Raw genomic sequence first — 24,758 nt, forward strand, 5'->3', positions numbered from 1 at the left:
GGTCACCTTCAGCAGCCACTGTCACACCACTGTCTGCTGACGGGAACTGGAAGGCCAAGCAACACTGTGCTTGTTTGCAGCTGCTTCCTAAATATATCGATCAACTTCAGGGAGGAAGAATATTAAAAAGACGGTCTCTTGAAACAGCCAGCTGAGCTCTAAAAGCAGGATTCGAGCTTTCCTCATTTGGGTGGAGAAGAGAATGATGCTGCCTCAGGGGAAAAAAAAAATCACGAATAAAGCAGCCAGATGGCTGGCCAGCCCACAGGCTGGAACAGGGGGACGCAGACGGATCTGTCCTGCTCCTGCCGTGGGAGGAAGGACAGGGTCTCTCCAAGTCTGGAGCTCCCGAGCTCACCGAGCAGCAGCAAGGTGCAGATACTGAGACACCGCCCGCACGGAGCTGGCGGCACGGGGCCCCTTTCTGGAGCAGCCAGCACACGACTCCAGGGGCTCTTTCCAACGCCGCCTTCTGATCAACCATTTGGTTTGTCCACCTCCCGCCTGACTCCGCACCGTGAACAGGAGTCGGTGCCGGGACAACCACCAAGTCCCCGTCCAGCCGGAATTTATTGTTCCCAGTGCCTCTGCTGGGGCTGAGCCCCAGGGGAAAGGGAAGGGAAGGGAAGGGAAGGGAAGGGAAGGGAAGGGAAGGGAAGGGAAGGGAAGGGAAGGGAAGGGAAGGGAAGGGAAGGGAAGGGAAGGGAAGGGAAGGGAAGGGAAGGGAAGGGAAGGGAAGGGAAGGGAAGGGAAGGGAAGGGAAGGGAAGGGAAGGGAAGGGAAGGGAAGGGAAGGGAAGGGAAGGGAAGGGAAGGGAAGGGAAGGGAAGGGAAGGGAAGGCCGGGTACACCCAGCTACATCAGCACCTCCCAGCAGCCCACGTGCAGACCCTGCACCTTTTTGGGGACAGCCCCAGGGCCCCCCAGTCTGGTCCCCAGGGGGCTACAGCTTCCCTCTCCTTCCGGGCCCACGCAGTTCTCTCATCGCTTATCTTCACTTCTTTAAAACGCAGATTTCAGGCTTTTCTCTCCCCCAGCTGTCAGCTGAGCTAACAGCCCAGGCTGAGAAGGACGCTCTGGACTGTGCTCCCAGAAATCAAAGTGCTTTGTGCCAGCATTTGATAATACACCCTGCTATACATTTTGATTACATTACAAATACGATTACTATTAAGCTACTATAGGTCTGCCAGGAATAATCCCGCACTGACTCACTTCAGATGCCACAGAGATGCTGTGTGAAATAGGTTCTCCTGCCACAGTTTGATTACTGTGCTGCAAAGCTGGTCCACGCTCTTTAAATACACTGAATGTGTTTGGTAAATGAAATTTCTGGGATAATATTAAAATGTAATCCTCCTGGATAGCACTGTCGTCGTTCCAAAGGGCTGCACTGATTACCTCTCCCCGCTCCTGCTGACACATACCTGGACATTTTCATTTACAGGTTGCCCAATGGCTGCCCACAGATTGCTTTAAAAGTCCCCCTTCCCCACTCCCCATCCCCGTTTCTGATTTGTACAAACTCAATAGCACACCCATTTCAAACTGAATTTCCTGTGTTTTGTATTAGTTTTCACTGCCTACTCTGATTTTTGATCACAAGAATGAATTCAGAGATAAAGCACAGCACTTCGCTATTGAATCATAACTCCAATCACAGGCAGGGGGCCTTCTGAAGGGCTGCAAAACCACATCAATGCAATCAAAAGTTGCCTAATGAAAAAATCTCGAGGGCGCAGATCTTCTCCATTACAGCCTCCAGCCTAACGTGCACACACAAACACTTTGTTCACGAAGGCATTTCTGCAAGCAAATCGAGCAAATTATAAGTTTGCTGAAAGCAATGGCACATTTTAGAAAAGCTAAAATGCATAAACAAGCAGTAGCCCAGGAAAGCATCAGCCCTGGGACACTGGCAATGCTGGTAGTCTTGAAGAGGGTTTCTGCCCACTGGCTCATGAGCGAAGCCAAGAGAACAACACCTGGTTTGCAAAGTGCCAGGCTCCCAACGTGTCCGGTGCAGGGGTTCCCCACCTGCCCTGGGCACGCAGAGCAGCACGGCTGAGGTTCCCCGGGCAGGGTGCCGGCACTCACCATCGTCTGAAAGCAAGAGTGAAGCTGGGTCAGGAACGGAGGCTTCCCGGAGAGAGCCAGCACTCTTTTCTCGACCATGGTGCACTCTACATCATCGTCCTGGATAACAACATCCTTCTTCAGGATCTTAACGGCATAGAGCTCGTCGGTGCCCTTCCTCTCTGCCAGCATGACCTGCGCCGGGGAGAGAACACGTGTGGGATGTCGGTGAACACACATCTGCCACATCTATAGTCCGCTTAGTATTGTGCAGTTCTCATTACAACCTTCAGAAGAGATTCAGGTGCCAAATGGTACAGAAAGCTACCAGCGATGTTTCCAAAAGTATTTGGGAGCTCTTGCCATAACAGGTAACACATTTACATCCTTATGGCCCAGTCCCCTTGGTGAACCCAGCCCGAGGTGCTTTGCCCATGATGCAGTTCCAGACCATTCACCATTTTACCATTTTTTTAATGGTAAAAACTTGCAGTGGAAAAGTTAGTACATAGCTAATAGTACACAAAAACCAGCAAGATTTTCTCTGCCTCGCAAACACCCTCCACAAAGCGCACAGTAAGCAAAACCTCATTACATGCCAGCCCAAAACCTCGTTACGTGCCAGCCCATCGCCCAGCCAAATCCCCCTCTCATCAGAAGAAACCATTCAACCTCACTTTTTAAACCATTTTCACCCATTTGCAGATTTATTTACTGCAATAAATGGGATGCACCGCTTCTGCTGGTGCAAATTTCTCTCATTAATCACACCCGCCCCAGCGAGGATCCCCCCAGCCGTTCCACCACGCTCCGTCAGTGTAAGCTGCTCCTCCTGCTGCCAGCAAAGCAAAGGGGGCTCGGGAGTGTGCTGCATCCCAGCTCCTCTCCCTCAGTCTCGCATCACGTTTGATTTGAGAGCTCAGTGGAAATGAATTGCTCTACATTTGGAGGAGTCTGTTGAAATCCTCCAGTCACATCAGGAACAGCAGTCAGGATGTTTTGAAAATAAATTACGAGAACTCGACATCAAAAGGGTGGAACTGCAAGGAACTGAAAGGCGTTCCTCCCTGGAGCAGGTTTGCAGCGATAATGCCGGCGGGTCCCAGGCAGGGCTAAGGAGAGACGACCCGCACCGTGCTGCCCCTACCACAGCCCCTGGCTGTCCCCACCATGGCCCCTGGCTGTCCCCACAGGGCAGCAGGAGCCGGGCACGGAGCTGCCCCGCGGCAGGGCCAGTGGCCACCCCTGGCCCCCTGGTCCTGTTGGGGCAGAGCAGGCGTGGGGACAGGACGGCGGCTGCCACCCCAGGCAGCAAGGCAGGGGCCGCAGCAACGAGCTGCCAGGCTGAGGTCTCTGCTGCCCGCCCACTTGTTAGAGCAAAAATAACAGTCACATTTAGGGAGTATTTTTTAAAAGCATGTGGCTCTTTGGCTCATTTCATGCGCTTGGCTCTGGCTCTGTGACAGGCTGGCTGTCCTTGACACTCTGCTTGTCAGGATTAGCCGAGGAAGGCATCAGGGCTTCTGAGCGCCAAGTGCTTTGGAAAAGCCACTGACATTTACATTTTCATCAGCGGGGCACAGGATTGCAGCGAACACACACCGTCCTCATCCATTGGCAGTGTTAAAAAGCAGACTGACAGCAGAGCAGCGACTTCAGCAACGGATTTATTTACTTGCTGATGTTTAAAGAAAGTTGAGATTCTGCAGCACGGGGCACAAGCACTAGAGCAATGCTGCTGTGCACAGGTGCTAAAATACGGGGCTGATTTTTTAAAGGCTGGGAGAGCCCACCTGGGCCCTGGCAGTTCAAAGTTGGTGGAAAAGAGAAGCAGCCACTCCAAGGACAGGTTAAGAGAAAATGAAGACTTATGTGGAAGTCAGTGGATCACATGCAGTGTCACCAGTGTGCGGACGTACCTTGCTACCCATAACCCTTTCAGAGAAAAAGCAAATAAAACAGGGAATCTCTGAACCTAGCATCTGTTACTGCCAGGGATGGACTGCTCCGGGGGGAACAGCAGGAGGAGTCCACTTGGGAAGCAGAGAAATCACAGCGTGGAGCAGAGCTTGGAAAGCATCCTGGTGCTTTTCAAGATATTTTGCTTGGGGACTCTCAGGGGAGAGAGCATTGTTGTTGGTAACGGAGTGTGTTTGGAGATGAACACACCAGGAAATTTCCCTGGAGCTACAAAAAGATGAAATGTAAAGATAAAATTGGCTGCTGAAGGATGGGGTTTGGTAGCAGTAAATAGTGCTGTGGGGACTGAACTCTGCTGACTGGAGGCCTGTAGGGGAGAAAATCCCAGGCAGAGCGGGGGGTGACACCGAGTCGTCCCCACCGACCAGGGGACAGCTCCCAGCGCGCTCGGTCTCTGCAGCGGGGTGAGAGGCAGAGGTTTGCTGGTGCACTGAATTAATGCAAAAAACTGCTCCAGGGCTTACACGGACTGTAAATGTTTCATGCAGTAGCTTTCCAATGACATAGCAGTCCTGAGCCACAGCTGAGCCAACCAGCCCTGCATTACTGACATGTAAAATGCAAAAGGGCTTCTCTGCAGCTGCCTACAAATCAGCAGTACTGCACACATCGCGGAGGGGCATTCGGTGGGCAAGGGCGAGTGCACGTCTGGGTGTGTGCAAGGGGGATGCAGAAATCCGCGTTACTGTATCGCTCTTTCACGTCTGGGCTGGCAGAGCGAGCAGCTACAGAAGTGTAAATCGAGACTAATGCTGTTCAGGATGTTGTAATCACTCCGAATTTGCATATGCAGATGGGATTGCAGGCTCTGCTTTACAGCCCGTCACAAAAATACCTCCTGCACCCTGCCCGACAAGCATGAGGTCTGTGAGCCTTAGCAGACTCAGCCTGCTCCCCGAGCAGCAGGCGGGGCAGCTCGCAGCCTGCGGGGCTGGGGCAAGCACCCCAGGCCCTGCCTGCAGCTGCTCCGCGGCATGGTGCCGGCACGGTGCAGGTTCGGCACCCACAGCCTGTCCTGGTGCACAAGGCTGAGCTCCGCGCCGAGCTCTGGGCTCTCGGTGCGCCGGCAGGGCTGGCTCCAGCTCGCTGGCATCGCGGTTCCTATGGTGACTGCAGCATGGATACAGCTGAATTCTCAGGGGAAGGACAGCCAGCGATGAGCCGGCTTCAGCAACGTCTGCTAATGACAGCGAGGAAGATTTGTACCCTTTGCTTTTTAAACACAAAAAGATTAGGACAAGTGAATTCACCCAGAGCAGTTTGCTAACGCCTTGAACCACGCTGCGCAGGACACGCGTGTTTGCGAGGAGGCGGCATGCAAGCACCATGCAGCAGGTGCCCAGGACTGGAGCACCTCTCTGCGAGCCAGAGACTGGGCCCTGGCCGCTGCTCTGCCTGCGTGCACCAGGTACCAGTCCTCTGACACATTCTACATCAGGATGGGGCAGGAGAGCACTTTACAGCATGAAGATTTTCATGGGACACAAAAATTGTCAAATTGTCTCCCATTGCACTCTAATCCATAACAGCAGAGGCAAAAGTATCAGCCCTACTCAGAAAAACACCTTAAACCCCCCCAAAACGACTGACAGTTTGATAACATAACAGATTGATTAGCTACAAAAATATGAGCAAGCCCCAGAATTTAACTTCTCTCTATTTATATTACAGCAAAGCAAACCCGGGGCGGGCTGTGCCAAGCGCTGTGTTCCTCCATCGGGAACATCTCCCATCCCCTTGCCAAGCCGGGGGGGGGGACTGCCACCGCCTGCAGCTCCGGGGGTGCCTGCAGAGCCAGCCCAGCCCAGGCAGGGGGCAGCTGGGGGCAGCCCCAGAGCAGCTGGGGCAGGGACACCGAGGGCTGCCCCGCATCCTGCTGCTGAGCACCCCTATGGTAACTATGCATGCCCGTGTGAGGTGTTCAATCCCGTGATTTTCTGGTCTTCCAGAGTGCAAAACCAGAGCTGAACCTCCATCCCCTAGACCTTGCTGCTTGGCTCAGTGGGGACTTTCATCTGCCAGCTCACTCTCTGGAAAGTAAACTGCTTTTTTTTTTTTTTTTTCTTTTTGGTGCACAAAGAGCTAATATTTAACTTGATTTATTCCTGTAATATACAGTATTTGTTTGGGAATGCTCCAGCATAATAACTGGAGATACTCTGATGCTGAACGCAGAGAAAGCAAGGCCAACACATGGGTACTCCTCATCCTGCACAGCCACAGCAGAGGAGGAAGGAAAACACACGGCAGCAAATCCGGGCTGCTGGTGCCACCAGGTTAACGAGCTGACGCCTGCGACGGGCTCACTGACACCCCGCTGGTCACACTCGGGGAGCTCTCAGGGGCTGTGGGGACCCACGCAGTAGAGACTGGGTGGCAGCAGAGCGCAGCGCCGGAGCACGCTGCAGTGCCCGCTCTGGCCACGGGAGCGGAAACGCGGGGCAAGGCTCCTGGCGAGGCGCAGGCACACGTGAGGGTGAGGCTGCAGCATCTCCCCGTACAAACCAATGTGCTGTTTTAATAAGCGCTAATTAGCATATTTATAACATTCTGTTCCAGGGAACAGTTTCTGTCACACATTCCCTTATATAAGCCATGATGCCGACTGAAGAGTTTGCTAATGTTTCTCAAATTAAAAGAAGGAAGAGGGGGGAAAAAACAACTACAGCTTCCAGATGCCAAGCAGCAGACTTTAAAAGAGATTATTTGTTGGGAGGGAGGGAGAGAGGGAGGCAGGGTAAAAGCAGTAAGTGGTGTTCAGAGCTGGGATTTTGGCTCCGCTGGGATGAGGCAGGCACCCCCGCACTCCGCGTACCTCCGCGGCTGCCTCCAGCACCCGGCAGCTGCGGGAGTAGAGCTGAGCTGTGTGCTGCGCCTGCTGTGACCTGCAAGCAACTGAGCTGGTCCAGCGCCATCACCTGCACCGCTGAACATGGTTGGAACAGCATGGGCACTAGCACTGTGCTTGCTTGCTCACCCACGTCGCCAGCGTGCAACAGACGTGTAAAACAGGGCGACAGCAGCGTCGCCTGCAGGGGCAACGGGGGTGCTCTGAATGCTGGGCACCACCATGAGCTGCCCCCGTCCTTCTGCTAAAGCTGTGCCAGTGCCTCTCTGAGCTCTCCACGGGCCCCTCCAGGGAGGCAGCAAGCTCCGGGCAGAGGCTGGGAGCTCCCAGAGCTCAGGTGCCAGCGGCAGGAGGCTGGGAGTGACGGGGTGCCAGCCGGGACAGGCAGGATTGCCCCTGTGCACGCTGCGGGTGTGTCAGCAGCGCTCCCCTCTTGTTTCTGTCCTGCCTCCACTCCAGAGATCTGCCTGGAGGCAGAGCAATGTTCCCTGCAATTAAGGCAGTTCGCTAATCAGAGCAGCGTCAGGCCATCTGTCACAGCCACGAACGCGGCGCTGGTGCACGCAGCCAGCCACCTTTCTCCTGGCCTGGGCTTTGAAGTCACAGCAGCAGTCCGGGGACTGGAATTTCTAATGGAAATCATGACAAAGTTGGCAACACCCCAAGAAAAATGAAGGCTCCGAGTCACATAATTACTAGAAGAATGAAATTCTGTTACCACTCATAACCAGCCTGGAAAGTTAATTAAAATGTTCATGTATATTTGTAATTATTAAAGGGGGAAAAAAAAAGCCCAAATAAACGAGCTTTAAAGACACAGTACACACCCTGCTTCCCAAAGGGAGCGTCTCATTGTGGTGCTGGTCTAACCCGACACCTCAAGTCTTTGTCACTGTGACGCAGCAGGACCAGAGCCCCAAAGGCAGCCAACAACCGAACCCCAATTACCAGACACAAGGCAGAGCAAGGGCAGAGCAGGGCTCCAGACTCCTGGGCTAGAGCAGCCACACGGCCACTGCTCAGAAATGTTACAAACATTTTAAATACAGAACGTGCAAATGCATATGTCCTACCACACCTTTCCAAAGCTTCCTTTTCCCAGCACCATCAGGAAATTGAAATCTGAAAGTTTCATCCGATCTCTGCTCCCGTTGTTATCGAACTTAGAAATGGCATTTGTTGTCTTCTCATCTGCAGCCTTGGACCCTGTGCCAATCTTGGCTCTCTGCAGGGACAGAGATGGAGAAAAGAGAAAAATTACTGAAAACAACGTGCAGAAATGTCATGATGAAAATAGAGAATGCTCCTGAAATCCCACGTTAATTAGCTCTTTGCTAGCTCAAAGCTACACCAAACTATGGAAGCCTCCCTAAGTGCCCTGGGTGCGGGTCAGACACAGCACGTGGCTCAGCCCAGCTCATCCCCAGCTCAGCTCCGTGAGAATCCAGGAGCCACATCCCCGGGCACTCCAGCTGCCAGCTCCTCCTGCAGCTTACAGGATGCGTCCGTCCGTCCTCTGCTCACAGCCAGGGGAGCTTCTCCCACGTTGAACGGCCACCCACGGGACCTCCACAACACCCGCGGGTGGGTGCAAAGCTAGAGCGGGGGTCCCAGGACCACACCCGAGGTGCAGGTAGCATCGACCTCCTGGAACGCTGGCAAGCGGCGGCGGCTCTGGAGGGCATCCTTACAGACCGCTGCCATCAGATGGGAAAACTGCACCGCGGCCAGGAGCGTTCAGTGTCTTAAACCTTGAGCACTGCCTCAGAAATGCCAACCCATAACGTGCTCAAGGCCATCCAAGTATAAAACAGAGCCTTAAACGAGCTTTGCCTTCACAAAGCTGACTTTTGTCTCTCACCTTATGAGAAAATGACAGGTAAATATAAATATATTGTTGTGAAATACAGGAATTGTTATCAAGCTCCAACTTTGTTACTATCTGATATCAAAGAGAATTGCACTCCTGTGCCAGTTCAGGCTGAACGTAAGAAGCTACAAATTCATTTTGAAAAAAAAGCAGAATAGAAAGCACTTCTGCATCCCCAAGCAATCACACAAGCTGGTTCAATCACAATTGCTTATTAAGAAGCCCTCACAAAACCCCACATTTTTTAAACACAAAATCTCATCAGTTGCTTGGCACCTCATTGGTCCAGGGGCTATCTAATTTGCTGAACCACAATTTGTAAAAACTATCTCACAATTTATTCGGTTTTAATTTTTAGAAATATGCCACGGTGTAGGGCTTGCATTGTGCTCAGTCTAGCATGAAATTCCATTAACCCAATTCCAGCAGTTCAATTTGACTGCTGCTCGCAGCTCCTCCAGATAGGAGCCTCACAAGTAATCTCCAAGCCTTTGCAGCTGCTAATTGGTTATTGCAAGGTTCTCCTTGCTCTAAAATTCCCCATTCAAGGTCACCTGCAGCACCTACAAACATCTGAAAAACTGCTGCACTGAAAACTAAAGGTACAGTTTCAAGGATTTGCAAACATCATAATTGCTAATGCAGCTCTGAACAAGTGCCCCAGGGAAGAGGCTGAAATCATTCAACAGCCTGATACCTGCAACTGCTGCAAACGAAGCAACACACACAGGATGCTTGCTTTCAGATGGAAAACAACAATGACAACAACAACAAAAGAGTTTGTACATAGAAAAGGAAACAAAGTCACCTCTCTGAATGTATCATAGGATGTCTGGGGTTGGAAGGGACCTTAAGGATCATCTAGTTCCAACCCCCCTGCCATGGGCAGGGATGCCACCCTCTAAAAGTACAAAGTTTCTCCCTAGCTGCAATCTTTAGGCTGTTGCAACCTCCCCAGCACAAGGGGCTATCTGCTAGAGCATTTTAGTCAAGGTCAGTTCGTGTGCCCCACGGCACTGCCCTGGCGGTCCTGCTGCCCACCCCACCACCTGGAGCTCCTGGCATGCGCCATGCCAAGGGAGAAATGGCTGTACCTGATGTTTGGCACAGAGATCTCTGAAATCTTGCCCAAGTAAAACAATAATCACAGTTCTGATCAGAAGAGCAGAAAGCCTTGGACACTCCCCACCTTATCCATCTCTGCTTTTGAAGGAGAAACCTCTAAGTGTACAGCCATGGCACTGGCTGAAAGCTGCTCATTTAATTTGGCTGAAGATGGATTCAAATGTGTGCGACTAAACAAGACCAGCCTTTGCGTCGTCGCAGAGCCAGCTCATGTTGTGTGACTTTGCCTTCAGCAATCCTTACCCTATTGTATTCCAAAGCTATCTGTAAAAGAAACGTGTACTTATCAGCAGGCAAAACAGTCATGTTCTGTGAAAGCTTCCCTAACTACTCTATCACAGTTAAAAAACAATCTTGTCAGATCAAATTTGACACTAAATTAACCTCTGCGAAAACAAGCTTGAACAAGATTCAAGGGCAATCATCGTGTTTCCATTAAATTACACCCAAAAGCACACCTCTGCGTTTCAGACAAACACTTATCTCCTGCATGCCTGCAGCTCCAACACCGCAGCACCGGCACTGGTCACGGGAATCTGAATGAAGCTGGACCCAAGGAGGATGATGCTGTTGCTCCCGAGCCAAGCGGGAAAGGTGAGCATGAAGAGGGGGTAAGGAGGAAGATTTTAATTTGCTTCACTCCAGCAAATTCGCCAGCTGTAGTCCCAGCACTGCCAGCAGCACCAGCGGGTGCCCAGGTGAGCACCCGAGCGTGGAAGCGACTCCAGGTCTCTGCTGCCACCAAGTCCGCGGCTGAAGAGCTGCTGCTGCAGTCGTACTCAGTCCTGTGCTTGACCTGAATTGCGACATCATAGTATGTTCACAGGAGGCGAGGATACAGATACAACACGGCTTCCTTGATCAAACAGGCTCAGCATGCAGCTAGGCCAGGAGTGAAAAAGGTCTTTCAAGTACAGAGCTCAAGATAACAGTCAGGGAGAGGTCAAGATCAGCACCCTGAAGTGGTGTCTGGTTTTTGCTATGGAGTGTCTTTAATGTCCACCTCTAAGTGAGTAAAAAAAGTCCCTTAACCTGTTCTTTAATGCACTCCTAATGCTGACACAATTTTGAGACCTCTTTAAGGTTTACAACTGAAGCATGTCGAATACTGCTCACAAAAAAATAATAATTAAAAAAGCACTTGACCTTCGTTATCCAACTCCATTTGTCACAGTTAATTCCCTACATCTAAATTTATGCAATAGCAGCTGATGTTCACATCTATCAAGCTGTCCCAGCAACCGGCTGATAAAGACCGAGCAGAATTGGCAGCGGGTGTGCTGCCAGGCTTCACGCGGGGCTGCTGTCTCAGGAGGCTTTCTGCTGGAGCCCAGGACGTGCCCGCTGCAGACATGAGGCTGCAGGAAGAGCACAGGCAGGACTTCGGCCAGGAGCCACGCTGCAGGCTGCCAGAGCGGGGCACTGCTCCCGCAGAGGCAGCTCGGCAGGCAGGCAGCACGCCCGCGGCACCGTGCAGGCTGACACCTCCGTCCTTTCGGCCGGCAATTCTGCAATGCCAAGTCCACTCAAAATATAAACCTGTCACGCACACCTCAGCTTGGTCCTATTGATTTGTGCTGCCCAGGAACAGACAGGATCAAGCAGCGCTAACACAGATCGATCGAAGGATTCCTTTTAGCCCTTATCCTCTGGAACGGCATGCCGGCCCCTGGCTGCTGCTCTACAAGCAGGCCCCACTGCATTCTTCTCACCTCTCGGGGCAGCTGGCACGAGCCATGGCCAAGCTACTCAGGGATTTCTTTCTCTCCAGCGCTGACTTGGTCACAGTGGAGGGTGCAAGCAGGGGAAGATGCAGTAGGGTGGGGATACAGACAGAGCCTGGCAGCACGAAGGGACACTTCTGGACGGTACATTTTCTGATATGCAGTCAGCTCGCCATCTGTGACTTCCACCATACATACCGTTTTAACACCACTGGAACATCAAGAAATGTAAGAAAAGCGGGTAGCTAATTCTCTGCCGAACTGACAACCATGGCATATGGTTGTATGTCAACTGTTGCATTAGAACTGTCTTATTTTCTTGGATATTCAGGCAAGTTATATATAAAAGAGATATGTAAGTGAGATTTAAAAAAAGAAAGGGCATTGAGAGAAAGGAACTGACTCTCCAGTCCCATGCTAGAGTTAGGGAGTTCATACCGACATCAGTAAGGGCAAATATTTTATTTTGTGTATGGCTCATTTCAGGCAAGGCTCCAGATGTGCTACATTCATCCTCAGGGTTCTGTGAAGATTTTAGCTGTACTGAAAAAATGGCAAAGATCTATTAATTCAGTGCTGTCTGGATCAATCATTGCAGCAAAATCTTCTATGGCTTACTGAGTAGTGAATAGACTCCCTGAAGCATCTTTGGGGAGTTATTTGGGCTGCGAGAGCAGTGCTACACGCCAGGGGAAGGACGGTTACCTGCGTTATCAAAAACTAAATCACTGGCTTCTTGTTCCTGGCTTACACCTCCACTAACCCCATCAGCACTTCTGACAGGTAGCAGCTTGGTGCAAAGAGCCTGTCTGGGGTCACAGCTGCCGTGTCCAGCCGACAGAGCCATGGGCTCTCAGAAACCCTGCGCAGCCTCGGCACACCAGGCAGGGCGCAGAGGCTGCCACACCAGAATGTACAACAGGGCAAGAAAGGGTTTCTTTCTGAGATTACCTGCAAATCCAATTATATCAGTATCTTAATTTATCTTAGGGGTAATAATTCATAACCAGCAGCATGACAGAAAAAAAAAAAACAGACCAAAAAATGCTATTTTATTGCACCTCAGAGCCAGGGCACAGCTGCTGTATCAACGTTTGCACACGCTGACACTGGGAGCACAGTGACATCAGGCCACCCCGGCATACCCAGGGTCTTCATCCCTCTTTAATTGGAAAATAGTGTTGGCAGTACATTAACCGAAGTAAGTGTCTCCTCTTCTAGCTGCTGTACTCATTTTGGCAAACACAGTGAGTTATGTAATCCTAATAGAAAGTAATCGTCTGAAACAATGCAAATGAAAGGGCGATGTTTGTTGTGCTGCTTTCCTCGCAGTACGAAGAAATGACTTCTTAAAAATTATGGGATTTGAGACTCCTACCTGCACACAGCAGACATGGGATCAAGCAGTCTTAGCAGTGCACAAGGCACAAAGCAAACATTACACAAAACTGTGCATTGTGCAATATTCTCTGTTGTATTTTCAGCCTGACATAAGTGCCAAAGAATTATTTTCATCTCTCACATCCTCATCCACCAGAAACAACTGTTCCCTTTCCCAGCTAAGCCACTGTCTGCTGCCACCACACGCAAAGCCAGAGACATGCACAGGGAGGTCACTGCATTTTCAAATTAGAATGAAGTACTCCTGAAGGATGGCTTGATCAACGTGCTACAATTAAAAAACATCCTGTCAATCCCAGCAGAGAGTCGTGTGTGAATGAACACTTCATTGCAGCCCCTGGTTCGTCTGAACCCTTGTGCTTTAACGTGCTGTTCAGCAATTTTTAAGAAATGACCACCTTTGGCTCATCTCTCCCAGCTTGCCCTCACCCTGTCTTCAGGTGGCTGCCTTCAGACCTGAATTAAAACGTGACCATTACACCAAGTGTTGTTAACCCCTCGTTGAGATCCAAACCAGCTGCAGGCATCTCTGTGCAGATGGAAAGAAATATAAACATGCACGGCTACCACACGCTTGAGTGCTGCAGAGCTAAGCACTCGCCAGGGCTCAGCGCACATGGGGCACACATGCCCAGAGCACAGCACAGCTCCTGACCTGCTAACACGTCCTGTTGGCGGTCAGCCGCTTATGTCTCACCCACCTGAACACTGGGAGCTGTGAGCTGAGACCTGTGACCTGCTGTTCAAAAAGCACCACTGCGGCTGCACCGGGACTTTGCCATTCCCGAATGGAGCAGCGAGGTCCCTGTTTGTTACCTCACGGAGCCAAGCCATTGCTGGAAAGCTTCAACTCTTCAGGGACTTTTTTTAGCTAACGTAACCAACAGTGTGCCTTCTGGGGACAGCACCCAGGCCCGGTGTGGAGCAGACGGCTGTGCTGCACTGGCCGCGGGCACCAGCACAAAGCAGGAGGGGGTGCTGAGCCCTACCCTTCCCTGCGGCCCCAATGAGTTCCCAAGAAAAGGCAATTCACCTCAAATTTCTGCCTCAGTTCCTCGTTTCCTTCTTCTCCCTCGGGAGGCACAGGCACGTTGAAGTACTCTCCCTCCTCCTGGCTCAGCAGCTTAAACCTGGAGGGAGACAGCGAGACGGTCAGGGCAGGGCACCGGCTCTCCCCGCCTGTGCCCGTGTCCAGGTGACCCCCGAGGTGAGGAGGACCCCAAACCTCGCACCCCCAGACCTTCCATCCACCACGCTTCCAGACGTGCACCCGGGCAAAGGGCTGTTGTTGGGACCCCCAGGGGGCTGGGGGTCGGCCAGCACACCCCTGCCGTGCAGCACGGAGCACCGCTGCCTCCTCGGACGCACCATCCTGCCCCAAACCCGCAGGCAAGGCAGGGCATGGGTTCCTCCCCCCTACCACTGCCCTGGCCAGGGCAGAGCCCAGCTCCGGCTCCCTGGAGACAACGCGCACCCCACCGGGAGCCAGGCGGGCACCGACAGCCCTGAGCACACAGCCGGGGCTCTCACAGGAAGGGGAAGAGTTTAACCAGCAATTATCAGAAATCATGGAAATGTCATTCAGATCTGAGGCGTTTTACACAGCCGCAGGCAAAGCTTTGGCTCCATCAGCGCATCCTCTCCCGGCAGCCAGAGAGGAGCAGTTATCAGCTGGGTGTTATCTATAGAGCCTGTGTCTGCACTGAATGAACAAAGCGCTATTTGCATAATATAGGGACAGACTCTTCCCTCTGAGCTCGTTTCCTCCATTAACTGCAGTAGTTTAGATATGAAATATACATCAGAGCTCCTTCTAGAGTTTATTCCAGCCAAATACTGTGACAAGGAAAATTACTTAGATCTCCACTTACATGATTTTTAAAAGGCTGGGAAAACCATCACACTTTGCACTGCATTAGAAACAGGCGGTGCACCAACCCCAGCTGAGGCACACGCAGCTTCACAAATGATTGCAAATTTAGGAGGAAGTGACAATTTTTTCCCCCAGAAGAGAATTTATGCCTCAATCATGGTCTGTTCTACACTAAGCGGGGCATGAGGGTCTGAGGTCCGCAGCTCCCCCTGAGCAGGGCCCCAGCCCCGCGCTCCCGCGGGAGGAGGCAGCACACCCTCCGGGGTGTCTTCTCGCCTCACCTAACGCAAATTAATGCCACACCGGTTTTGGTTTCCAAAAGACATACAATATCTATTTTCAATTACTACACTTCACATGGCAAGCGTGGAAAAGTAACACAAGCTCTCAGGCATCAGTGGCTGGGGGAAAAAAAAGCAAGGGAATAAGGCATGTATCCTGCTGGGGAAGATAAAATGGAAATGAACAGACCCATTCAGTGTGATTTTGCAGACCCACTGCGTTCATCTTTCGTATGGTAACGAGCGACAGTAATTACACGCTTTGGGCAGCGCTCCTCCTTTTATTGAAGCGCCCCCCTCATCGCTCCTGCTGCTCCGTGCTGCAGGGACGGCTGTGCCAGGCAGGTACCGCGAGCCCCTGGCCCTAGCCCTAGCCCTACTCGCCTCCAGAGGCTCAGGCTGGTGAGGCCGTGCTGCCAGCCCAGGACAGAAGTTACAGGAATCCAACCCGAAGCTGCTGGAAAATGCTCGTTCTCCTGGCAGCCGATACATTCTCCTTCTGAAGCCTCTGTACTGAGACCTCAGAGGGAGCGCCGGCCCTCGTGGCCACGAACAGTGTGCTGACCAGACACGTCCCTGAAGCGATCCCAGTGTGCCTGTGGCAACAAGAAGCCACAAAAGAAGGTCCCTGAAGGGAAGGAGGCTGCCAAGAGAACAAGGGGCTGCCGTGTCTTCTCCCATCGGGTACAAAAAGACCATTTTGCCCACAGCTCTGCGCTTTTAAACCAATTGCATTCTTACCATCCATCAACACCAGACTTCTGCAGCTCGGAAATCCCGAAAGACAAGGAGCCCATGAAATCATTCCTGCTGGTCAGATCCCAGTCCCAAATCTCCACAGACAACCTTCTGTCTTTGTCTGCCTCTTTCAGTTGGCTGGAAGAGAGGAAAGAAAAGGGATGTTTGATTTTTGGAAGCCACTGCTACGCCACCACAGCCTTCACATGCCATCAGCATGTGGGTGCAACATGAAGGGATGGCCTTCAGCAACAAGGCAGCTCTTAACACTGATTTCCTGACAGCATCTGTTTCAAATGGAGAACGTGAAGCTCCTTCCCAAAACACTCAGCTTTGGTCAGGAGACAGAGCAGAAATTTGAGCATTTCTGAGCCACGTTTACGGGACTGAAAAGAATCATTTCTCAGTTGAATCAGCTTAACCTCTCTGAATAATTAAATCAGAGGAAATACAATGACATTAATTCTTAGGGGGTGAGAAAAATTAGTTTAAAAGTTCAAACATTTTTCTTGTACTTACAATTTAAATGTCTCATTCCACTCAGGATTCAGGGAGCACTTTATAGTTTTGGTCTTCTGTTTGCTTTCATTTTTGGGGTCAGGGATTAATTTAAGCTTCACGTAGGGATCTGACAAGCCATTAGGATCCATAGGAACTAGGTTTTTAGCATCTCTTACTGAGGAGGAGAAAAAGGATTAAATTCAATACTCAAACTGTAAAAGATATCCAGAAACCTAGACAACATCCCCGTGTGCCAACGACAAGTATGAAAATAGCGATTAAAAACAGAATGAAAGCTGAATGTGAGCAGACACGGGCATTACATAAGAAGCGGCAGAGTTAGCAACACCAAGCATAGAGCTCGAACGGACAACGGAGGCTGAAGGATCGACTCAACAGGCTGTTTTCATTTTCTGACAGGATGATTTGTTGTTTGCTTTCTTTTCCCTGCAGCAGTTTAAAGCTGCTGCTTTTCCTCTAGCAGAGCAGCACCGACCTGCGCTCTCAGGAGTGGCAGCATGCGGCTGCTGCCCTCGCAGCTCCAGCTCGCCCCAGGGCTCAGCCTTTCCAAAAAGCCCCTTCCCAAAGCCCAGCCAGCACCCGCAGGGGCTTCGCAGGGCTTGGTGCACACAGCAGGTCCTCATCTCGGGCACCTCCTTGCGCTCCAGCAGGCTGCATCACCCGCCTTTCCCCAAGGCCAGTGCAAGGGGCTGGGGGTGCGGGTGAAGGGCTGGGCAGCGGGACGGCTCCTGCTGTGCTCCCAGTGCCAGCTGAGCACAAGAGCTCGGGGAGAGGCTGAGCTGAGCGTGGGCTCTGCTCTCCCCTGACCTCCTAAGAGCAGAGGCAGCGAGGCTACAGCAAGGGGTGCCCGTGTTTGGAGGCGAGCGGAGAGCAGCCACACGGCCAGCAGCGGGGACTCGGCAGCAGGAAGGGGGAGAGAGGAGTCGCCAGGCAGACACAGCCGGGCCGCTTGTGTTGGGAAATTTGTCTTCAAACAAAGTGGGCTCCCCAGGGAGGGTCCTTGCTTGGCCCCTGCTGCAGGCCCGCACACCCAGGCTGCCGCTGGCTGCAGCGAGGGAGGTGACGGCCGCTCCTCCGGGCATGGAGCGGGGCTGCCTGCAGCCGCTCTCGATGAGGAGGGACCAAAGGGCAGCAAGCACAGGAGGGCGAGGGCGAACCTGCGGGCTACTGAGGAGGCTTGTAATTGGATTGTGGCTCTGACAAGTGAAATACGACGGGGATGATCTAAGTGTCTTGCCATGGACTGAATCAAAAAGGGCCTGTCTTCTGGGAGAAGGAGCTTATCTCCCCCTCAGCCTGAGCAGAGAGACTGCCAGAGATACCAGAGCTGAAACGCCCTCTAGGACACGGTGGAGCACAGCCCTAGGAAGGGGAAAGGCTGCTTGGAAATAACTGAAGCAGAAGTTCCCTGACCCTGCACTGCAGGGAGGCACAGCTCCTTTGGGTGCTTGCAGGCAGGCCCAGCTGCCCAAATGCCTGAACCCCCCCGGCTGCCTCCAGCAGCAATGCAGCAAGTCCCACCGGGGCACGGATTTGCCCCGTGCCCTATTCCAGAGGAGAGGACTCAGCTTGCTGTGAGGTGCTGCAGGAACTAAAAGATGCTTTCAGAGAGTCAGTGAGAGTAGAAACAATTGCTCCACTCCCAAATCACCAGCAAGGAGTTTCTGATGCAAGGTTGGGAGCCAGATAGTTTTAAAAAAGGAATTAATGCTCCAAAATCTGCAATCTCCTGCTGTCCTCCTGAAGCATTGCCCAATTTCCAGCTCCATGGAATAAAACTTGTAGCCAAAAATCAAATCTGCATGTATAAACTAGCTCATTTATCAAACACGACAGCCTGACAGCAGCTCGCAAGACAGAGAGAGGCAAGCCTGCCGGGAATTGCCTGCTGCCCAATTAAGGTGCCCGGGCAGCCCTATCGATTCTCCAGCCCCACATATTTCTCCCACAGTGACCAGTGCGGGAACCAGTGCCTCCCCACCACCTGCGAGAGAAGGGGAGGGAATGACTGCATTACTCGCAGCCTCGGAAACCCTGACACACAGCGTCCAGAGACCTCGCAGAGGACGCTGTCATGTCCAGGACAGGCCCCATGCCCTCACTGCAAGATTAAGGCTCGCCAGCAGTCGGTCAGGTCAGGGATGGGGGCACCAGCTCGGTGCCACACGAGGTTCCTGTGCCCAGCCACAGCTCCCCCAGGAGGACCCAACGCCCACGGTGCCGCCAGCACCCACGGACCTGCACTCGGCTCTGCTCCAAAATCAGAAGTCACCCACAGGGCAGATGCTGAGGGGTCTTCCCGAGGAATTGAGGGCACCAGGACAACCTCGAAGTGCCCGTTTGGAGATGCCCAGAGAGGAGGATGCACCCTTCCTACCCTGGAGAGCACCAAGACGCAGACACCGGGCATCCCTGGGGCAGCAGAACATAGGACCCGCACGGCTTTCAATCTTCTCAAGCTTTTTCAAGCTTCAGTGGTGCCCAGAGACAGGCCAGGAGGCGGTGGGCACAGACTGAAGCACACGAAGTTCCAGCCAAACGTGAGAAAACACTTCTTTACTGTGAGGCTGACAGCTCTGGCACAGGCTGCCAGGGAGGCTGTGCGGTCTCCTTCTCAGGAGACGCTCAGTACCCCCCTCGATGCCATCCTGTGCTCCGTGCTCTGGGTGACCCTGCTGGGCAGCGGCTGCACTGGGTGATCTCTGGAGGCCCGTTCCCACCTCCACCACTCTGGGGCTCTCCAGGTACTGCTGCGGTGCTCTGCGGAGCCCAGGCGACGGGCAGCTTTGCAGAAGCCCCGGGCTGCCCCTGCACAGATGGAAACCCGCAGCAGTGCCGGGCTGGCGACCGCGGGTGGAACAGCTCTTCCCAGCCTCACCCGCACAACAGACGGGGCTGTGAGAGCAGCCTGAGCAGTCGTGCCTCCCTCCATTTATAGCTCCTTGCTGTGACACAAGCAGCATGACTTCATTTCTGTAATGTCTTGACAATTATTTTCATGTGCCATTTGATAAATGAATCATTTTTTATAAAGTTTGGACATAAATACCAGCTCTGCACTTCAGAGGATACACAGTAGTTATTCTGCAGCTTAATTTGGACTTTCAGTCAAAATCTTCTGTGGAAAGCTTTGTACCGTCCAAGCAGAAAGGCTCACAATCTGCTGTGTGAAATCTCTAAGTAATGAGTTTAATTTCCAAGGACCCTGCCAGGGCTCTGCACTGATCCAGCCAGAGTGCCTTCTTCTCCCTCACCCCTTATCGGAGAAGAAGAACACAGTTTCTCATCACCATTATAAGCTTTTATCTGTGTCTTTTAGATACGAAACAAACAAACAAACAATCTTTACAGCCCTGTTCTTGAATTATAAAACGCGAAAACGTATTGGAGAGAAGTCCCACAGCGGGGCCTGACAAACCACTACCCAAGTAGCAACGAGGCCGTACAGGAAGCAGCCCCCGAGCGTTCCTACACAAGCACGGGAGCAGCTCCTGCAGCTCGCAGCGCTCGGTGCCCTGCCCTCGCTGCCCGGGGGAACGGCCGCAGGGCTGGGACCTCGGCTGCCTGCGGGACCCAGCGCCCGGCCGCGGGGACGTGCCACCGTGCCACACTGAGTCATGCAAAGGCTCTGACTTCGACTCATTTTTCACCGTCCAAACGGCCAGGGTAACGTACTCTAGAGACAAATGAATAAGTCTGTGTAATTTATCAGGCCATTGTTCAGTTCTTTATGGAACAGGAAAAATAATTCCTGACCCTCAGAGTCAATCAGTTTATGCCCTGAAGCATGAGATTTGATTACCTCATGTTATTATCTCAGCATGCAGACCTAGAAATTTCATTAATGGGAATAATAATATCTTTTCATTAAAAAAAATAATGCTTCTGCTTGACCTTAAGTAACTTTCTGATTTTTGTTTGTTTGTTTGTTTTCACGCAGAAAACAATTAAGTGAAAGAAAAATAGTTTAAAAAGCCTTGTAGTGATACCTTGTGTTAGAGTAAATATGCTTCTCTCAGTTTATGGCATTTCTCTGGCAGTTAAATTTGATGTAAAATAGTTTGACATCTCTTACGTTCTGACAGTTTTGTGCACCATTGAAAAGTAGTAACATCATTATTAATAGCAAGGAGTAAGAAAATTATGGTCTCATTTCGAGCAGGTGCTCTTAAACCACTCTGGGTACCAAACCTGCTGAGAGGAAGCTGCTGCGGCCTCGGGCGAACATCGTGGGAGGTGCACGGCCCCACGCGGGGCCTCGCCAGCGTTGGGGGGGATGTGGGCGCAGGCACCGCCTGCCTGGGGAAAGCACCGCGGGCTGCGGAAGGGAAGGGGCGTGCAGGGGCAGTCCATGGTGCCCCCACCTGCCCACGGCAGCGTCAGCGGTGCCCACGACCACCTCCGCACACATCTGTGCAGGCACGCAGGGACAAGGACAGCAGGGGTGTGCCTGGGCTGCGGCCCCGCTGACGCCGTGTGCACGCTGCTCGCCCCGCAGTGACACATCGCTGTGCCTCCAACGGCACGGGTGCAGCATGGGCAGACAAGCCTGATTTTTCACCGATTCCCCGTGCACATCGCACGAGGCTGCTCGGAGGGTGGCCTCTCCTGCATGGTGGGCACCACAGCACGGGGAAGTCCTGGCAGGGGAGCACTCGGCTGCCCTGGGATGAGATGTCCCCGCATCGCCTCGTGCTGGGCTCAGCTGCCGGCTGGAGTGGTGGCAGGTGCAGGAGGGTGGCTCTGGGCTTGCATCACCGGGCAGGGGCACCCCAGCCACGGGCAGCAAAGGGCTGCAGCTGGCCCAGCCACCTGCCTGCCCGCCGATAGCACCAGGTTTCCATGGGAAGGCAAAATTAATATGCCGGGTAAAGAAAGACCAGAAAGTTCTTTGCTAAATATGCAGTGCCATATGGGGGTTCACTTCTACGTGGAAGGAGAAAAAAAAAAAAAAAAAAGGCCTACAACAAAACCCACTCCTACCCAGCTCTTAAAGACAACTTATACTGGCTGCCAAATCCTTTACCTTCATCTGTGAGTAAGCAGGGCCATTGGAACACTTTTAGTGCAGATCATTCTGCTTCCCACTGCACACCAGGGAAAAAAACTTCTGAAAGCCCTCTCGTTGCAAGGGGAGGTCAGAGTTTGGCCGCCCCACCACCTCACCGTGGCCTCAGCCAGCAACGTGCACAGAACTGCCAGCGGTGCCCCCATCTCACACCTCCTGGACAGGATTTTGGGGAAGGGGAAGGCTCTTGGGCAGACTTCCTACAGCACTGCACCTTCTTCCCTCCAGCAGCAGGCACCATCCCCATCTGGGAGCAGCCACACTGCAGTGCACACCTGGCGCTCAGATTAGCACCCTCGTGCATTAAAACATTTAATTAATGCTCCGCAGAGGAATATATTTGCACATGCTTATACAATAGAAAAGGCACAGGACTCATTATGGCCGAATCTTCCTGGGCTGGTGATTATTAATTAATGCACTTCCAGCTCTTTTATCTAATCATGGCATAATTGGTTTCAGTTTTGGTCAGTGTTTTACTTCATCAGCTCAGTAAATAGCAAGGCTCAGTCCAAGCAGCCTGCGCCAACCTTTCGGGCGCTGGCAAAACTTAGGGCAGCTTGGGAGCCCCAGTAAGGGCAGGAAAAGGAGGCCCCTTCCCTGGGGCAGGGGCCATGGACCATAGCAAGGGGACGTGGTGCTCCCAGCCCCACATGCAGGGCACACAACCACCAACCCTTGCACTAGGACAACGCGTGCTCTGCCTTAGCACGCACCTCGGCCGCAGTTACAGAGCACTGAACAATCCCCATCTCCCACTGGAGACAGGCACGGCAGGAGCGATGTACAAGCAGAGTCCTTCCTGCTGCTAATATCAAACAATTTCCACGACAAAGCTCTGTGCACCTTACTGCCTCTGAGAAGTCTGAGCTGAGAAGCGCCAGATTTAATGGACTCTGAGCCCAGCAATGACTTAGCTTCATATGCTCTTGCTTCTCTGTTTCCCAAACTCAAATATTCATGTCTCTTAATACAACAGACTCAAAATAATCTGCATTGGGAAGCTTTTCTATTATGGAAGCAAAAATGTGCAACGCCTTGATGACATTTTAATTTGCTACAATTTCCCACTTTATCCAGCAGTCTTTTCCTGCTAATAAGATACTTGATCAAAGCCCAGAACAGAACACAGACTGTGAATATACATTTGCTGTTGTCCAACATTAGCCAAATTATGCCCTGTCACACTCCATCACTCTGCCTTCCACATTAGGCACGACACAGACACACAGCACATCGCTCCTACCCGGCAGCGTCCTGCCGCCGCATCGCAGCAGATCGCGCATGCCCGCGGGTGCGCACGGCATCCCGTGCACTGGGATCAGCGCTGCACTCGCGAGTCTCATTGCCTGCAGACCTGGCTGTGAGTTCATGCCACACGTGGGGTCAGAGAATGGCGTAACCCGGCTGCACTGCTGCCCTCCGAGCTGGCCAGCCCTCACCTGTGGGCACAGAGCAGCCGTGACCAGCCCCAGGGGATCCTCTTTGCATTCCAGGTGAAACAAGGAGTCCCAGCAACCCCTGAGTGCAAGTGTTTGTAGGCTTGCTGAGCGTAACAGACCAGAGTCCTGAAGTGGCTGAGGTAAAATCTGCCCAAGTCAATGAAGCATTTTTAGGTGGCTTTTGAAAGGACTTAATTTGTTTTGGCAGTCTCACAAGTCTCGGAGGACTTCTAGGTACCCAAACACTTTGTTTACCAGGCCCAAAAAATCACTTTTATTTCATCAGGCAGCTCAAGCTAAATAACCCGGCCCACACTACCTACTTAGTATGACAAAGCCATAAGTGTGAGTTTGCTGTGGTTTACGTGGTGGGTGAGAGAAACAGAGATCTTTTTGCCATTAAAGGAGAAGCAACCGAACAGAGCCCTCCTGGGGCTGGGTGCAGCAGGGCAGCTGCTGCCATCCTCGCCACCTCCCGGCCCCCTCTGCTCCTCAGCAGCCACCGGTCGGCTCCTGCACGCTCCCAAGCTTCCAGCTGGAAAATCCCACCCAACATGTGACTGCCCTTCTGAAAGGGCGAGAGCCTCCAAAGGCTATTACCAAATCAGCGGTGCTGATGTCAGGAAGCCAAGGTGCTGAGGTTTATCTCCGGCAGCTCACCACTATAGTTCTGCACAGGGCTGTGCGCGCGGCGGCTGGCACGGGTTGGGTGCTTCGGAGGGTGCTCGGCTCAGCGGGGCCCAGTCCTGCAGCTGCATGGCACGGCACTGGCTGCAAGGAGGCTTTGTCGCCACTAAAAATCATGCAGCCAGCAAGCAGACCTGCTAGCACAATTAGCCATTTCTAGCCACTTGCTTGTGGTGTCCCAGCCTCATGTATCCACTCCCTGCGTCCTGTTCTGCCAGCGCTGAAGGTAAGTTTCAGCTCCAGCCCGTCTAACTGCACAGGAGTGCTGGACGTCCAAACACGTTTCTCCTTCTGCTCAAATCCATCTTGTCTAATTAGGCCTGGAGCCAAAGCCTGCCTCCTGCTAAGGCACCACGTAGGACGCCTCGCACAACTGACGCTGCTCTGTGCCGAGCACCAACCATGCCAAACGAGCGAGCTGAGCGTGGGGAGCCAGCTGGGCCTGGCACCCCCTGCACCGTGCGCAGCCCAAAGCAATGCTCAGCGTGACCCAGCTGGGTTGGCACCGGCCCACTCTGCTCCTTCTTGGCCCCACGCATGCCCCTGGGCTTGCAGTCACCGCCTGTGGACGTGGATGGTGCTCCCACAGCCCCCAGTGCTTCAGGAGAGAAGACAGCACTCTCTAAGAGCATGTACAGAACTGCGTAGCTGGGTGGGATGCAGGTTGTTTTGTGCCCTAATAACAAGGCCCCCAGACACCTGTCCCAGCACCAGCTGGGCAGACACGCACCAAGCCTGTGGCAACGGCGCAGAGCCACAGCCTTAGGAAGGTGCCATTTATTTGTCCAGATACCTTGTTATTAGACAACACCATGCATTTTTACACACTGGGAACACCAATAAATCCCGGTGCTTCAGAAACACCCTTGCAGCAGCAGACAATTGCACTCACAGGGCTTTGATTGCAGTGAGCAAAGCTGCACTCTTGGGTGCACCATTATACAGTTGCACTCAATGCACAGTGTGACCGGAGCCGTAAGGGGGCCGCTCCCCAAACACCAAGGAGCGATTAACACCACAACCTGGAGTTCCAAGGAGGGGCAGCTCCGGGCCCAGCCAAGCAGCCCCAGCCCAGCACCCGTTCCTGGGAGCATGGGGCTGGGTCCCTGCCACCAGCCTCTCGC

At 52.7% G+C, this 24,758-nt stretch overlaps 1 protein-coding gene across 2 annotated transcripts in view; it reads right to left on the reverse strand.

Moving 5' to 3' along the window:
* PRKCB (protein kinase C beta) overlaps positions 1-24,758 on the reverse strand; it is a 115,832-nt gene that overhangs the window by 26,672 nt on the left and 64,402 nt on the right. For both annotated transcript variants that reach the window (XM_035563459.1, XM_035563458.1), the window contains exons 6-10: positions 16,435-16,591; positions 15,919-16,053; positions 14,057-14,153; positions 7,982-8,128; positions 2,097-2,270 (exon numbers count right to left, since the gene is read on the reverse strand). In XM_035563459.1, the coding sequence (XP_035419352.1) occupies positions 2,097-2,270; positions 7,982-8,128; positions 14,057-14,153; positions 15,919-16,053; positions 16,435-16,591 (710 nt within the window). The remainder of the gene's footprint in view (positions 1-2,096; positions 2,271-7,981; positions 8,129-14,056; positions 14,154-15,918; positions 16,054-16,434; positions 16,592-24,758) is intronic.

Source organism: Cygnus atratus, chromosome 15 (assembly GCF_013377495.2).
Source record: "Cygnus atratus isolate AKBS03 ecotype Queensland, Australia chromosome 15, CAtr_DNAZoo_HiC_assembly, whole genome shotgun sequence".
Taxonomy (NCBI): Eukaryota; Metazoa; Chordata; class Aves; order Anseriformes; family Anatidae; genus Cygnus; species Cygnus atratus.